The sequence below is a fragment of the Coffea arabica genome, chromosome 6c, assembly GCF_036785885.1.
Source record: "Coffea arabica cultivar ET-39 chromosome 6c, Coffea Arabica ET-39 HiFi, whole genome shotgun sequence".
In the NCBI taxonomy this organism is placed as follows: Eukaryota; Viridiplantae; Streptophyta; class Magnoliopsida; order Gentianales; family Rubiaceae; genus Coffea; species Coffea arabica.
This window is the reverse complement of record NC_092320.1, coordinates 61863536-61877325: the sequence shown is the minus strand read 5'-3', so window position 1 is coordinate 61877325 and position 13790 is coordinate 61863536. Positions and strand designations below refer to the sequence as shown.

Genomic DNA, 13790 nt, shown 5'->3' with positions numbered 1-13790 from the left:
AAAGAGTTTTTCTTCTTAATTCAAGGCAATACTTGTACAAATTATCAAGCAAAAAATTACAAAAAAAAAAAAAGAAAACTCATAACTAATAAACAAAAATAGTTAAGATTAATAATATCGTACATATTGAACTATTATTGATCTAGACACTATCTTCTAAAATTAACAATTTTGTCACCCTAATATTACTTCTTACTATCAATTTGTGTCATTATTCAACCAGTTAAAATGCATATCAATTTATATAACATTGTTTAATTAGTTAAAAAAGAATAAAACTATTAACTATTTTTAGCTGAAAAAAAATTCTATTATCCCTAACCTATGTCCGTAAAATTATTCAATAAGGACTACTCAAATCTTTCTCATTCGAAACTTAATGGTTTGGGGAACAAAATACAAATAGGTAATAGTTTAGGGTGCAAATTGCTCTTAACCCAAAATTTTATCTCAACGTTCGTAAAAACCTCAAATCAAGTCCCCCTTGAGTTGGTTGATTTTCAAGCATTGTTGAAAAAGTCTTCTTCTGCAGTAATTGTCATCCTCAACAACAATTTCAATCTTGTTGGAGATTGCAGCTCCAATTGGTAAGCCCTCTCTTTCTCTCTCTATCTCGATCAATCAATCTCTTTCTATCTTGCTGTTCAGTTTTCTCGAATTTCTCAATTTATCTCTGTTTTTTTCGGCCTATCATTTTAAGTATTGATAACATTAGTTGGGGTTTTCAATTGCAAATATTTCAGTTCTGATTTTGGAATTGATTTTGCAATTGTTTCGATCATATAAACAAATTATGTAATGATACCTGAGGCGTCTGCAGCTTGTAGAACTACAAAAAAGAGCTAGATAAAGACAGAAATGGCTGTAGTTTGTGGTGCAAAAGCATCTACTTGGGAAGGAATTGAGCGTTCGGAAAGGTATAATTCTGTTTCATTTGTTTTTGGATTTGAAAAGGGGCATGCTGTTTACTACCCTTGTATGTTGCTTTCTTGAATAACTGTTTTTGTACGTCTTTGATCGAATTTTGCAGTTACTTGGTGAGTTGTATGTTCGAGGAAGCGGCTTCGTTGGCTTCCTTAATTATCAGGAACTTGATGCGTGAGAATCATCAAAATGGAAATGTTGACAATGATGGTAATGAGAATGAATTGCATGACATGTTGGAGTCATCTGGTATGGTGTTTGTTCAGTCCATGAAGGAACTTGCAAGGTGACGTGCGATGTGAATTCTGAAATTTCTCCTGGGTTGTTTGTCTTATTATTGATCTTAATGATTATGCCATTGATTTACTCTTTGATCTCACAAATTAAATCCTTTGAAAATGCATCTTCTGGATTCAATTTAGTTTACGAATGATCTTAGGATTTGCTTTGAGCTAGAGGACTAATTATGAAGCAACGTTTCCTTTCTCGTAGTTCTACCTGCCAAGAAACTTGATGCATTTGAATCTCAGGCTATGAGGTCATTCTGGGTGTTGCGATTGACCTCTCTGATAGATTTGAAAAGGGATGTTTTCTTGTGGAGTGACGACTAGTGACAGGGCAAATGTAAGCATGCCTATGATGATTCAATTGATTCATCATGGCAGCGAAGAAAATTGTCAAGGCACTTGAGCTTGTCCTGAAAAGGAAAAAAGCATTTGTTTTGATTAGAATCTGAAATTGCCTAATTGCTTTATAGACAATAATGAGTTTGGTTGTTAAATTTAGTACTAGAATACAGAACGCGATTAGAATCTAAAGAAACAGGAGTATTAGATGATCTAGGCAATGCAAAATGCTTGAGATATGGGATGGAATAGTGGGTTACCTATTTGGTAAACGTATTGAGAAAGAATTTGGGTTTCAGTCATATTATTACCAGAAGTGCAATTTCTATTGGAGCTATTGTCTTTATTATCAGAAGTTGATGACTTTTAAAAGGAGAATTATATACTTTAGAATATAATCTGGGCTTGCACAGTGCAAGAATGATATTGGTGTTGTACATTTCAAGCTATGGTTAACACTCATAATCTTGACCAAAACATATTGGGGATTTTTTTTTGTGTGTGGTTTTTTTTTTTGGGGGGAGGGGGCAGGATATTGATGCTTGTTGCCCCTAGATTTCTAGTATTCCTTGACTGTTTTGGTAATTGTCATAATAGTATTGATAATTGAACTTATACAAAAAACAAGGCACTAGCTATTTAACATCTGGAAGTAATTTAAACTCGCATAATTGTAGGATAATTTTTTGTTTAACTTTTCAAATTTAGAGCCATTATTGCTTATTCTGATGCATCAGTTTAGCTGCCTGAACACTGTTTATGGAGGTGCATGAGTTATTTGTCCATACATCTGTTTGTTTTTGCTTTAAGGCAGTTTCCCTTCTGCCTGAATGCTGCTTACAGAGGTGCATGACTTATTTGTCCATACATCCTTTTTTTTTGGGGCTTTAAGGCAGTTTCTCTTCTACCTGAATGCTGTTTATGGAGGTGCATGACTTATTTGTCCATGCATCTGTTTGTTTTTGCTTTAAGGCAGTTTCCCTTTGCCTGTGTTAGGGGAAAAGAAAACAAGAAATAAAAAGGAAACACTCTAATGACCAAAGTGTTTAGTTCATGCTGTATTCAATAGGATTTGTATTCTCATTAATAAATACTGAGTGTGTTTTTGGAAATTTCATGTAATTTGCAGGACCTTCGAAATTCTGAAGGAGCTCAAACATCTATTTGGTTCAGTAGCTGCCATCCCTGTGCAAGTTTTGGTTACTGGGTAACCTTTCTGACCTTCAGATGTTAGTTCGTTGCAAATTAGAGTTTCTACACAAATTTTTGAAAAATGATTGGCATAACTAGTTCCATTGAGATGTTAGACATTCACCACTATAGTTAACAGCATTATGCTTGCAGAATTGTAGCTTTCCTCTATATTCCATGCTGCAAAATTTGTGGATCATAATGCTGGTTTGTCCTTATAAATGTTTTAAAATCTTTTAAGCAATGGATTGTCTATTCATTGCTCATGACTTGAAGTTGTAGAATTATCTGATTACAACATTCCCTGAGAGTTATCTCTTTTTCAGAATTCTTATTTGCCAACAGATAATTTAGAGTTTTTTCTTTCTAAGGATTTTGATTGTTTAGGCATTCTATTGGGAGGCAAATTGCATATTGTTACTCCTTAATATGCAACCTCTTTTCAACGCTTAACATGTAATCAATGATAGCCCTAATTAAGCCTTTACCATTTGTGCTATTTATTTTTGGGTTGAGTCTGTTGCGCATTGTAATCTACTTATTCTGTCAATATCTCTGGAGGAAGAATTCCTTGAGTTCTAGTGCAGATGTCTTTAACTCGAATAAAAACAGGAGATACACTTTTTGAACTACCTTGTTGTTTCTCTCTTCCATAGTATGCTTTGCCTGTTTAGTTGAATAATGCCAACTTAGCCACCTTGGATAAGAGATTGAAATGGTGGATTTCTTCTTTATTTGTCAATTTGACCAAGTCAGTCTTTGTCTTGTCTCTAAGTTTATTAATTAGCTCATATGAAAGATCCCTCCCTTCATCTTCTTTGAATTTTCATGTGGTGATGCACTCGTTTCAAGAAAGCTATTTTGGAAAACTGAGTTATATTCAAACTACATGTTGTTTTTAGTGTTTGTTTTCAGATATCAGAAGGCACATCTTCTGATGTTGAAGGATATCTTAAGGAGTTCCTCAGCAAATGGATTTACAAGGATGAAGGGTATTATTTTTTGGTAGAAGCTGATGGTGAAGAACCTGACAGACGATTTTCTCTTGGTGTTGATGAGTACCTGGAAGTTGTTGACCTCTATGTGATGACATGTCTTGGGATGGTTTTGAGAGACATCGACTCTGCAATATCTTGGGTTGAGAAGGCTTCTCTACCTGAGGATAAGCGACAGGTATAGAAGTCTTGATATCTAAAACTGCTACGAGGATTCTGGTGTTTGATGGTTTGTATATTGTGTTTTTTATGTGAAGGGCTTCTGACATGACCTTGATGAATAGTTCTTTTATTTGCAGTAACTCCCTCCATTATTATTGCCAAGTATAGAGAATATTGCTTCTTACCCATTTTGCCTTCTCCTAGTTGGTCCTGGTCATTTCTCTGAAAAATTGTATTGTTAGATCATATTTTTCTGCAAGATTTTTCTTTCTTTGATGATCTGTTTACTTCTGATTATAAATATCCATTAGATATGTGCTTCATTTGTTGGGATTGGAAGCAATTATTAATCTGGCTGCATGTTGTTTGTGACATGTTTTGTAGACGTGCACTCATTCATCCTTGCATTGCATAATGCTTCACTGTTTTTACAGGAACTTTTGAGGCGACTGAACTCTATGAATGCTTCGAAGGCAACCAGTTCATCACAGGCTCCTGTCTCATCTCTGCATGCAGATAAACATGGAGTTGAATCAAAGAACTTTTCGAAGAATTTGGAACCTGGACACGTAGCCAGCAAAGAGAACTCTGTAAAAGAAACAATTCTGAAATTGTCTGGGCGGGGAGCACCATGCTTCTGGTGGTTCCGAAATACCACTGTGAAGTTTGGAAATTTTAGGTTGAATCTATCAAATGGAAACATCTTGCTGGGCTGCATTTTGTTATTCATGTGCTATTTTCTAAAGAGGAAACAAGCTTCTTTAAAGAGGTACGATGTTCTTCTTTTTATGAAAATTTGGTTATGTATCTGTTGATATGACAGGAAAGAAGACTAATTTCTGCTGTTACAGGGTTCTCAGGAAGCAAGCGTTGTCTGTTAAAAAGGGTTTGGTGGACTTATGGCAACTTGCATTCTCTTATCAGGTGAACCCTCTTGCAGCTGTTCAACCTCTTCCTGCTGCAACTCGTGGGAGCCTGTAATGGGACGTTAGTAGTGAATACTCATAGGACGAAACATTTTTTGTCAGGAGAAATGGTAATGAAGCTCTTGGCTCATTCATCTGTCAATTGTTTTCTCAGATGCAAATGTTGTATCCCAGTTGCTGAAACAATTTTCAAACAACTGGTTCACAACTTTTCCTGACAATGTAAGAGATCAGATTTGTAGGCATGTTTCATGGTAAATTCTAATGTAGGTACGTAATGGTCCGCCAAGTTTGCTTCCTTTTCAATTTTGGTAAATCGAGGTTCATCTCTTTTGTAGTACTTCGAAAAAAAATATGTTGCAAACAAACGCCATAAGCTCAAATAAATTAAATATATTCAGTGGTAAATTTAAAACATAGTAAATTCTTTTCACCATTATACAAAATGTTAAATCTGAACATTTAGGATTGATATCGGAAGGGAAAAAAAAAAGTTCTAATCTTGAATATTTCTTCTGATGCATATATTAGTTTGAAATCTTTGTTTTTCAATTCAAAGCTAATACTCACTAATAACGCACCATATGATAGAAATGAGTCTATTTAGACTGGTGGTTTGGTTTACTTAGTTTACTGCAGCAAAACAATTTTTGAAATTATTATTTGGACACATCAGAGTACTTGAAATTTAGTTCGTGGGTTAAAAAGGACAGCATTCATTGGGTGAACCCACAAATGTTTTAAAATATGGTGCAATTCCTCCATCACCTGAAATGGTCAGAAAAGTGGTATTAATATCCCTTCAAGGCCAGACACCCATGCTTTGTCTGGATATATCCTTCCGTTGGGATTTCTGTATTGATAAACTCTCTTCCCTGAAGCGAGAGTGTCTCACCTAACCAGGGTACACTCTGACCATTGTCTTATCTTAATCAATTTGAACCCTGAATCATCACCTCACCCTTTTTACTCCTTTAGACTCGAAAAATTCTGGATGGCCCATCCTGATTTTTCCAATGTGGTTAGAGAATCCTGGTTAGGTCCTCCTACTCCTATTTTAGGCGATCTCTCAGCCCTCTCTTCTATTTTAAAGAACTGGAGTAAAAAAAATTTTGACAACATTTTCTGGAAAAAGAAAAACCTCTTAGCTCGTCTCCTAGGGATTTAGAGATCGCTTCAATCTCACTCCTCAACCTTCTTTGTTAGCCCAGAGAAAGATCTCTCCAGTCAATACATGGAAATCCTTAACCAAGAAAAACTTCTTTGGCTCATGAAAGCGAGGATAGATCATTCTCTGGCAAATGACCTCAATGTTAAATTTCTTCAAACCTCTACGCTCATCAGAAGAAGGAGAAACAAGATTCTTTCTCTCAAAACCAGTGATAATACTTGGCTCATAAATCCTCAGGATATTCAAAACCATATCTTCTCCTTTTTTACAAATATTTTTACTTCCTCAAAATCTCACTCGCCTTTGCATCCAGAGCCGTTCCCTTTCCCAGGCCCCGTACTGTCTCACGAACTCAAATCCTCCATCAGTAATGTTCCAACTGAATTAGAAATCAAGCAAGCCGTTTTTTATTTGAAACCTTTCAAGAGTCCTGGACCAGATGGCTTCCACCCTTTTTTCTTCCAAAAATGCTGGACTACTCTTGCCCCCTCCATCACCAAGTTCATCCTTGATGCTTATGCTCTAAATCCACTTCCCATGGGAGTGAATGACACGCGTATTTGCCTTATCCCCAAAACTGATCAGTCGAATACCTTAAACCAATTTCGACCCATAGGACTTTGCAACTCTAGCTACAAGATTCTAGCTAAGGTCCTAGTCAACAAGCTTAGACCCGCGCTTGCTTCTATCATTTCCCCCTTTCAATCAAGCTTCATTCCTTCAAGAAGTGGGACAGACAACGTGATTCTTGTCCAAGAAGCTATTCACAGAATCAATAGGAAGAAAGGTAAGTGGGGGGTCTGTGCAATTAAACTAGACCTCCACAAAGCCTATGATCACCTTGAATGGGATTTTATTAAGCAAGTCCTTCATTTCTTTGAATTCCCCACAACTATCATATCCCTCATTATGCATTGCATTTTTTCAACCAGATTTGCCATTCTTCACAATGGCACTCCTTCCCCTTACTTTGTACCTTCTAGGGGTATTCGTTAAGGAGACCCTCTCTCCCCCTATATCTTTATCCTTTGCATGGAATATCTTTCCCTCTCCATCAATCAGGAAGTCGAAGATAAACGGTGGAAACCCCTGAAGTTTGGCAGAACTAGCCACTCCTTATCACATTGCCGTTTCGCAGATGACATAATTCTTTTCTCTAGTACAGATGTTCAATCCATCAATGCTGTCAAGAGTGTGCTAGACCAGTTTTTCTCCATTTCTGGTCTCCAAACCAACCTCTTTAAGTCTAAAGTCCTTTTTTCTCCCAACACTGACCCTCGTACCAAAACCACCATTTCCAATACTCTTGGTATTAGCCCCACAAATGACTTAGGCAAATACCTAGGGTTTCCTATCACTCTTAGCAAATCACCCTCCAAGTCCTTTCAGTTCTTACTTGAAAAAGTGCAAAAAAAATTGCAAGGATGGAAATCTAGCCTCCTATCTTTCGCAGGAAGGAAAGCCATTCTCCAACAGTGCATTTCCTCCATTCCAATGTATTTCTTTCAGGCGGCTTCTATCCCAAAAAATATTTTCCAGGCCATTGATAGGGAGCAACGTAATTTTCTGTGGGGATCTACCTCTGACAAGAGGAAAATCCACCTGCTAAATTGGGACACTGTTACCCTCAACAAATCCCAAGGGGGATTGGGTCTCCGGCAAACTTTGCTCCTTAACAAAGCTGGCCTTTCAAAAATGGGGTGGCATTTATTAAAAGGCTTTTCCAAACCCTAGGTTAACATTCTTTCGGATCTCTACCTTGACAGAGCCCAATCCCTGGCCCAAAATAGGCTTCTCTTGACTTCCTCTAAAGGTTCTATCAACCTCAGAAATCTTAAAGTAGGAAAAGACATCATTGAATAGGGGCTGGGATGGAATGCTGGTAATGGTCTATCTCTAAAAGTCTGGACTAGTAACTGGTTCACAATTTCTAGCCTTAGGTCTCTCATTCAAGGACCCCTACACAGTTATGAAGAGGATCTTAGAGTGGCTGATCTCTTTGACTCCAATGGAGGATGGAATTTAGAATTCTTGTCTTTTTGCCTTCCACATGAAATCTCTAGTTTAATTCTTTCCACACCTAGATCCCACCATGTGGTCTCAGAAGACTGCCTCAAATGGAGTCCCTCCATTGACAGTAACTTCCAACTAAAATCAGCCTATGACCTAGCCTCCAATGCCAAAGTATATGCTCCACTTCCTCCTACTATCTCCTTTAACTGGATTTGGTCTCTCCAAGTCCCAAACAGAATCAGGTTCTTCATCTGGTTAGTGAACCACGATAGACTAGCCACCAGACATCTTCTCCATCAAAGGAATATTCTCCCGGACAACACCTGTCAGCTTTGCTCCTTACACTGTGAAGACACGGATCATACCCTTAGGAAGTGTATTTCAGCAGTGCACTTCTGTACAGCTCTTAAACCACCATGGCTCCACAATATAAACCATCTCCCTTTCATAAGCTGGCTCAAAAAAATCTGCATCGACCCTTCTCCATCCCCTTTTCTCTCTATCTCTTGGGGAGTCTTATGCATTTTTGCTCTTTGGGTTATCTGGAACACTCGCAACAAAAAAATTTTTGAACCTCACAAATTAGTCTCAAATCCTTTGAAGTGGTGTATAGACCTGGCTGTCGAATCACCACTTTAGGCCCACAATCCCATTCCATTCCCCACAAGAAATCCCAAGTGCTGGTACAATGGATTCCTCCACCTTGTGGTTGGGTTAAACTCAACTCTGACGGCTCTGCCCTCAATAATCCTGGGATAGCAGGTGCAGGGGGGATCTTTCGTGACTCCTCTGGCTGTTGGATTAAGGGTTACAGTAGAAAGTTAGGCATCGCGTCTAACATCCTAGCTGAATTATGGGGAATTAGAGATGGACTTCAACTTGCTATTGTGCTAAAAATCCCCTGCTTAGAAGTTGAAGTTGATTGTGCTGATTTAATTTCTCTCCTAAATTCTACTGTGAACCCTGATCACCTTTTTCATCCAATTATCATGGACTGCAGATGCCTGCTTTCGCAACTCTAGCATGTTAAACTCAGACATGTCTATCGCGAGGCCAACAGATGTGCAGATGTCTTAGCGAAATTGGGCAGCAAGCTGGATCAAACCTTTGTGGTTTTTGAATCATGTCCTCGAGAACTCCTTTTTGTTTTTGATGAGGACACTAGGGGCATCTGTTATCCCCGTAGCATTAGAACATTTCTGTAATAACTAGGGGAACTTTTGATTGCTTTTATATATTATGCCGTTTTCACCAAAAAAAAAAAAAAACAAAACGAAAACCCATTCCATCGTTTAATTTTTTTTCCCCCACAACCTCCGTATACCTCGTTCTCCTCCTGCAAAGCATTCACTCCACAAACACCCGAACAGGCTGCTGCAAACGAGTAAATTGGCAACAACAGGCAAAGTGGGTTGGCGGTCAAAATGGGTTGATTAAGCGCTGATTTTGTCAAAGCGGGTTTCGACGAAGAAGCTGTCATCTAGGTTTGCTGTGCGCCGGGCTCGACGGAGACAGAGAGCGAACGCAGAAATAAGAATTCCTTATTTGCAGCTCAGTTAAGGCCAAATTCCTAGCTATTAACTGACTGCTGGCAGGTATTTATCTTAGTGTTATCATTTCCTGTCCGAAAAAGGAAAATAATTTTCGATTCAATTATAATTTGACTAGGATTCTTAACACGCCTATATCCCATTTTTTTGCCTATCATTTTAGCGGTTGTTCAAATCAATGGGGGAGATTTATTCGCGGCAAAAATAATTGGTCAACCGCACTTTGTAGATCCAACTCTAATGTTTTTGGCTTAGCTGTCTGATATGAAGCAATTCTTGCAAAATATAAGATTAATGTAATTGTAATGAGAAGTTTTTCTTCGTTTGACAGCTTTTGTTTCTTTACTTTAGATCAGTTAAATTATAGGATATTGGTAGTGAAATTGTATGTATAATTGCTGCGGTTGTTGTCAAAAAGGTGCCCAAATATAATGCACCATAAATTGGATCTAATAATTAACTTTGCCATATTCTAATAATAATGGTCAAATTTCATATTTGTAAATTAATTCCCCATCTGATTCTGTCCCCAACCAGGATTCATCCTTATGTGATGAGATGTTTAATTATGAGACGTGTTTGGTGATTATTTAGCATTAGTATGTTGCCTAAAAGATATTGGTGGTGCCATATTTCCCTATTATATATGGCTTAGTACTATTTCATTTCTTGAATTATGAAATTGGCTTTGTTTCAAGATTCTTATTTGTACAGAAAAGGGATTTGAACAAAATTCATAAACTGGATCTTAAACTCAATTAGATTGCGTTCCATGTTTCCTGATGGATCTTTACATGTAAAAGTAAAGAGAATCTAGAATCCAATTGTTGCATGTTATAATTGGCAGATTGTGTTTTATTTTGGTTGTGCATGCTTTTGTGTTTATTTATTCTTGGTATAGACGTGATTTTTAACAATTTAAATTTCTAATTTGTTTACATTTGTCAGTTTTGCACCAATAAACATCATTCACTACTGCTAAACTACTTATTTTTTTAACCCTTACTGCTAGTACAACTTTTATTATGCCGTTGTCATTCACCCTAGACTTCCTCAGTTGCTTTTTCTTTCATTTCCTTCTTTTTTATTTGATTTTATGATGAATTCAATAAAAAAATAGTAAAGAGATGAGAATTTCAAGAAGTTATAGCTGCTGGAATCTTAATCTGCCATGCTTGTTGATTCCTTTGTTCCTGATGTAATCCATTTATCATGATTCCAAAACTAGAAGAATTCTTCTTGACAAAAATATGGTAGCAAAACTTGGACAAAGGTGGAGCTTCCTTGTATCCCTTATGAAACTTTTTCATCAAACCACTAAGTAACCTCTAAGTAAAATCCAGGAACCTTCATGCAACAAATGAGGCTCCAGTTTAATTAGTATAATCAAAGAATAGCAAGATGCAATGCAAATTAATCTACTGCAAACTAAATTTTCTACATGAGATCATGCAATCTTAGCATTCAAAGAAGGCTGCCATGTAGCTAGGAAATAAATCCAGTTCGTTTAGGAAATCCAATTATTAATGTATCATCAATGCTATTGCAGATACCTTTATTACAGGTTATGGAATGTACTCTGGTAGCTTTGCCGCCTTACTCATATCTTCTTAGGTCACTAGACTCACAGAATTTATGAACTGCCTTAGGAATCAAAGCCCTTCTATGTCATACAGCCAGCTAAATTATTGGATTTCACACTCAACCTCAAAACAAGATTTTTAGAAAACATGAATTCTATTGCCGGCCATATTAAGAATTCTACAAGGACAAAATAGACTTGCTGCTTTGTAATATCCACTGTATGCATAATTTATATTTGAAACACAGTAGTAGCAAATCCACAATTATGGCGTTTGACATTCTCAAATATTACCTGCAAACTGAAACAGGAAATTGGCTGGCCGCCACAAATCAAATTTGCTGCCGTAGGATCTGGTTTGAGGTCTGGCTCGGCATGACCTGCTGTCGGTTGAAGAGCACCAGTAAATGCCTAACAAGTGGAGGAGATCACTATCTGGCCTTACTACTCCTGCCAGTCTTTCTGAAGCTTCATCCGTCCACTCCGTCACAGACTCGAACGACTACATCCAGTCCCTTGTCAACTACTTCAGAGTAAGTTTGGACTGTATCCATAACAATGGCCGTTGTTGTTTGTCAGTCCATGCATCTGTCTCAAACAAAAACATTCCTTGATGAGAAGTTAATTTCCTGCGTACTTATATTTGGGATGTATACCAGATTTGAATGTCAATGCTAGTATATCGATAACTAGGGAAATATGGTGTTTTCCCCTGAACTTTATGGCAGTGACACTATACCTAATTTGAGAAGTAGCTAGCATACTCGTGACATATTTTTGAAGCCTTTGATTCTTATCACTTAGTTCCAATTAAAAAACATCAAAGTAGTTTGGTGTCCTTAATTTCAGGGGTGCAAACGCTTGATAAACTAGATTTTGTGATTGCTGGGCATATGAAAGAGTTCAGATTTGCAATTTCTTGGCTGCAAATGCTTGATAAACCAGATTTTATCCGGTTCAAAGTTGTCTAAATGTTGTAATCTGATTTTTCTTCCATCAACCAGATTGTTATTAATGCTGACCGCCCTTTTGGTTTCTTATGTAGATACCATGAGACCACACCATTACAAAGGCCCATTGCGATGAAAACATGGAGATGCATTTCTGTATGACATACGTTGAATTCGACTTAGGGGAAGCCAAACATTGCATCAAACAATTGGATGAAACTTGCTGCGCACCTGAATTCGACCTAGGGGATGCAGTATGGTTGGATTGTGTACCATTCTAAATACGCACGGTTGAAGAAGATTTGGCGTGCCTTTGCCAAGTTAAAGGATCTGTGACAAACTTTCAAAACTGGTATTGGTTGGGACGAGAATAGGAGGTGCCTCTTGGTTGAAGAGTCTCAATGGAACAATTTGCAAATGGTAACCTCTCCATTAACTATAATTCAATTCTAGCCATTTAACTTTGCTATATCTAATTTCGTCCGATTACGTACTTCGGAATGACTTTTTCTATTTCTTGAGACTGTACTGTATATGTAAGACTGCATATAAGATTAATTGTTTATTCATATAAAGCCTTAACATCTTTTATATCAAACATTAGTTATAGTAAGACCTGTCCATGAATTTTTGACATATCCATGGTCACCTAATCTGCCAATTGTTATTAATTTTTGCTCCGTTTACTATATGCTGCTGGTTACAACAGATGTGCACATTCAGGGGCTGGAATTTTTAGGTGCATTTTACATTTTGTCTTCTGGAGGAGGGAAGTGCATAAATATTAATCTATTGACCGTAAAACATCCTTTGCTGTCTCTTGTTTCGGTTTGTTCTTGCACAAACCCTTTAGATCAGATGTGAATACTCATGTTTCACCTTTCTTTTCGCGCCTTTCAAGCAGGAGAATCGGGATTATAGGAACTTCAGATATTGCCAATGCGTCGACAAATATGCTATCCTGTCCGAGGTCTTAAAAGAAGAAACTATCACAGGGAGTCAAGCTCAAGCCTCTTCAGTACCGCCTTCAATTTACAATCCACGCAAGTGAGCTGGGCACAGTCGTGGGCAGATTTTCTCTTCACCTTTTGGTAATGAAATGTACAACATCAGCCAAGATGCTGACTTCAACGAAGAAGCTCCAAATGTAGGGGTTAACCGAGATTCGAGCAGTCAGGGAGCCACGACCTCGCTCCCAACTGGATCCCGGAGAAACAGGTCAAGTAGAAGTATGGATAATCCATTCGTCGAGTGTGCCAACTCGCTCTCCACCCTAGCAAATTCTAAACTACATATCAAGGGTTGCCGAGAATCTAAAAAAGAGAAATTTGATATGGATATGGCAGCTCAGGTCGTGGAATCGTTCGAATCGCTGGACAAAGGGAGGAAGCTCATTGCAATTTTTCAACTCTAGGACTACAAGTGGCGGAAAACTTTCCTAAGTGACAGTCGCAATTTTCAAGAGTATTGGTTGAACTCTTTGGAGATTGCCCTTCAGAGGGGACCCGATGGAAAGTAGTCGAGACTTTAGATTTTAATGAAAGCTTCAGAGCAACTACTTTGGGACGATAGACTGCTCAGCCTATGCAGTTATTTGAGTGGAAGTCCCATGTAGTTGCGATTTGAGTTGGAACTTTTAGTTCCTTGTATGTGATTTTAAATCTACTACCTTGAATAAACTTGTTTGGATAATTTGTCGA

General features: G+C 37.7%; 1 protein-coding gene and 1 long non-coding RNA gene across 4 annotated transcripts; both read left to right on the top strand.

Moving 5' to 3' along the window:
* The first annotated feature begins 449 nt into the window (after positions 1 to 449).
* Positions 450 to 5140, top strand: LOC113692055 (protein APEM9). 3 transcript variants are annotated; one of them, XM_027210395.2, is made up of 7 exons: positions 450 to 587; positions 821 to 917; positions 1031 to 1210; positions 2680 to 2757; positions 3644 to 3914; positions 4333 to 4667; positions 4759 to 5140. In XM_027210395.2, the coding sequence occupies exons 2-7, from the start codon at positions 859 to 861 to the stop codon at positions 4877 to 4879; spliced, it is 1044 nt and encodes a 347-aa protein (XP_027066196.1). In that variant the 5' UTR covers positions 450 to 587; positions 821 to 858; the 3' UTR covers positions 4880 to 5140. The 3 variants fall into 3 exon arrangements, with proteins under 3 accessions (XP_027066196.1, XP_027066194.1, XP_027066195.1); XM_027210393.2 differs by having other exon boundaries at positions 4750 to 5140; XM_027210394.2 differs by having other exon boundaries at positions 484 to 587; positions 744 to 917; positions 4750 to 5140.
* A 2741-nt stretch (positions 5141 to 7881) lies between these two features.
* LOC140008942 (uncharacterized) lies at positions 7882 to 13790 on the top strand. Its single transcript, XR_011816281.1, has 4 exons — positions 7882 to 9603; positions 11451 to 11673; positions 12186 to 12510; positions 12995 to 13790. It is a non-coding gene; the product is annotated as an uncharacterized lncRNA (long non-coding RNA).

Bases quoted from the DNA above. Each gene is read 5' to 3' on its own strand.
- LOC113692055 (XM_027210393.2), top strand. From the start codon at position 859: ATGGCTGTAGTTTGTGGTGCAAAAGCATCTACTTGGGAAGGAATTGAG. The intron at 918-1,030 runs GTATAATTCTGT...CGAATTTTGCAG, and splicing joins GGAATTGAGCGTTCGGAAAG to TTACTTGGTGAGTTGTATGT. The intron at 3,915-4,332 runs GTATAGAAGTCT...CTGTTTTTACAG, and splicing joins TACCTGAGGATAAGCGACAG to GAACTTTTGAGGCGACTGAA.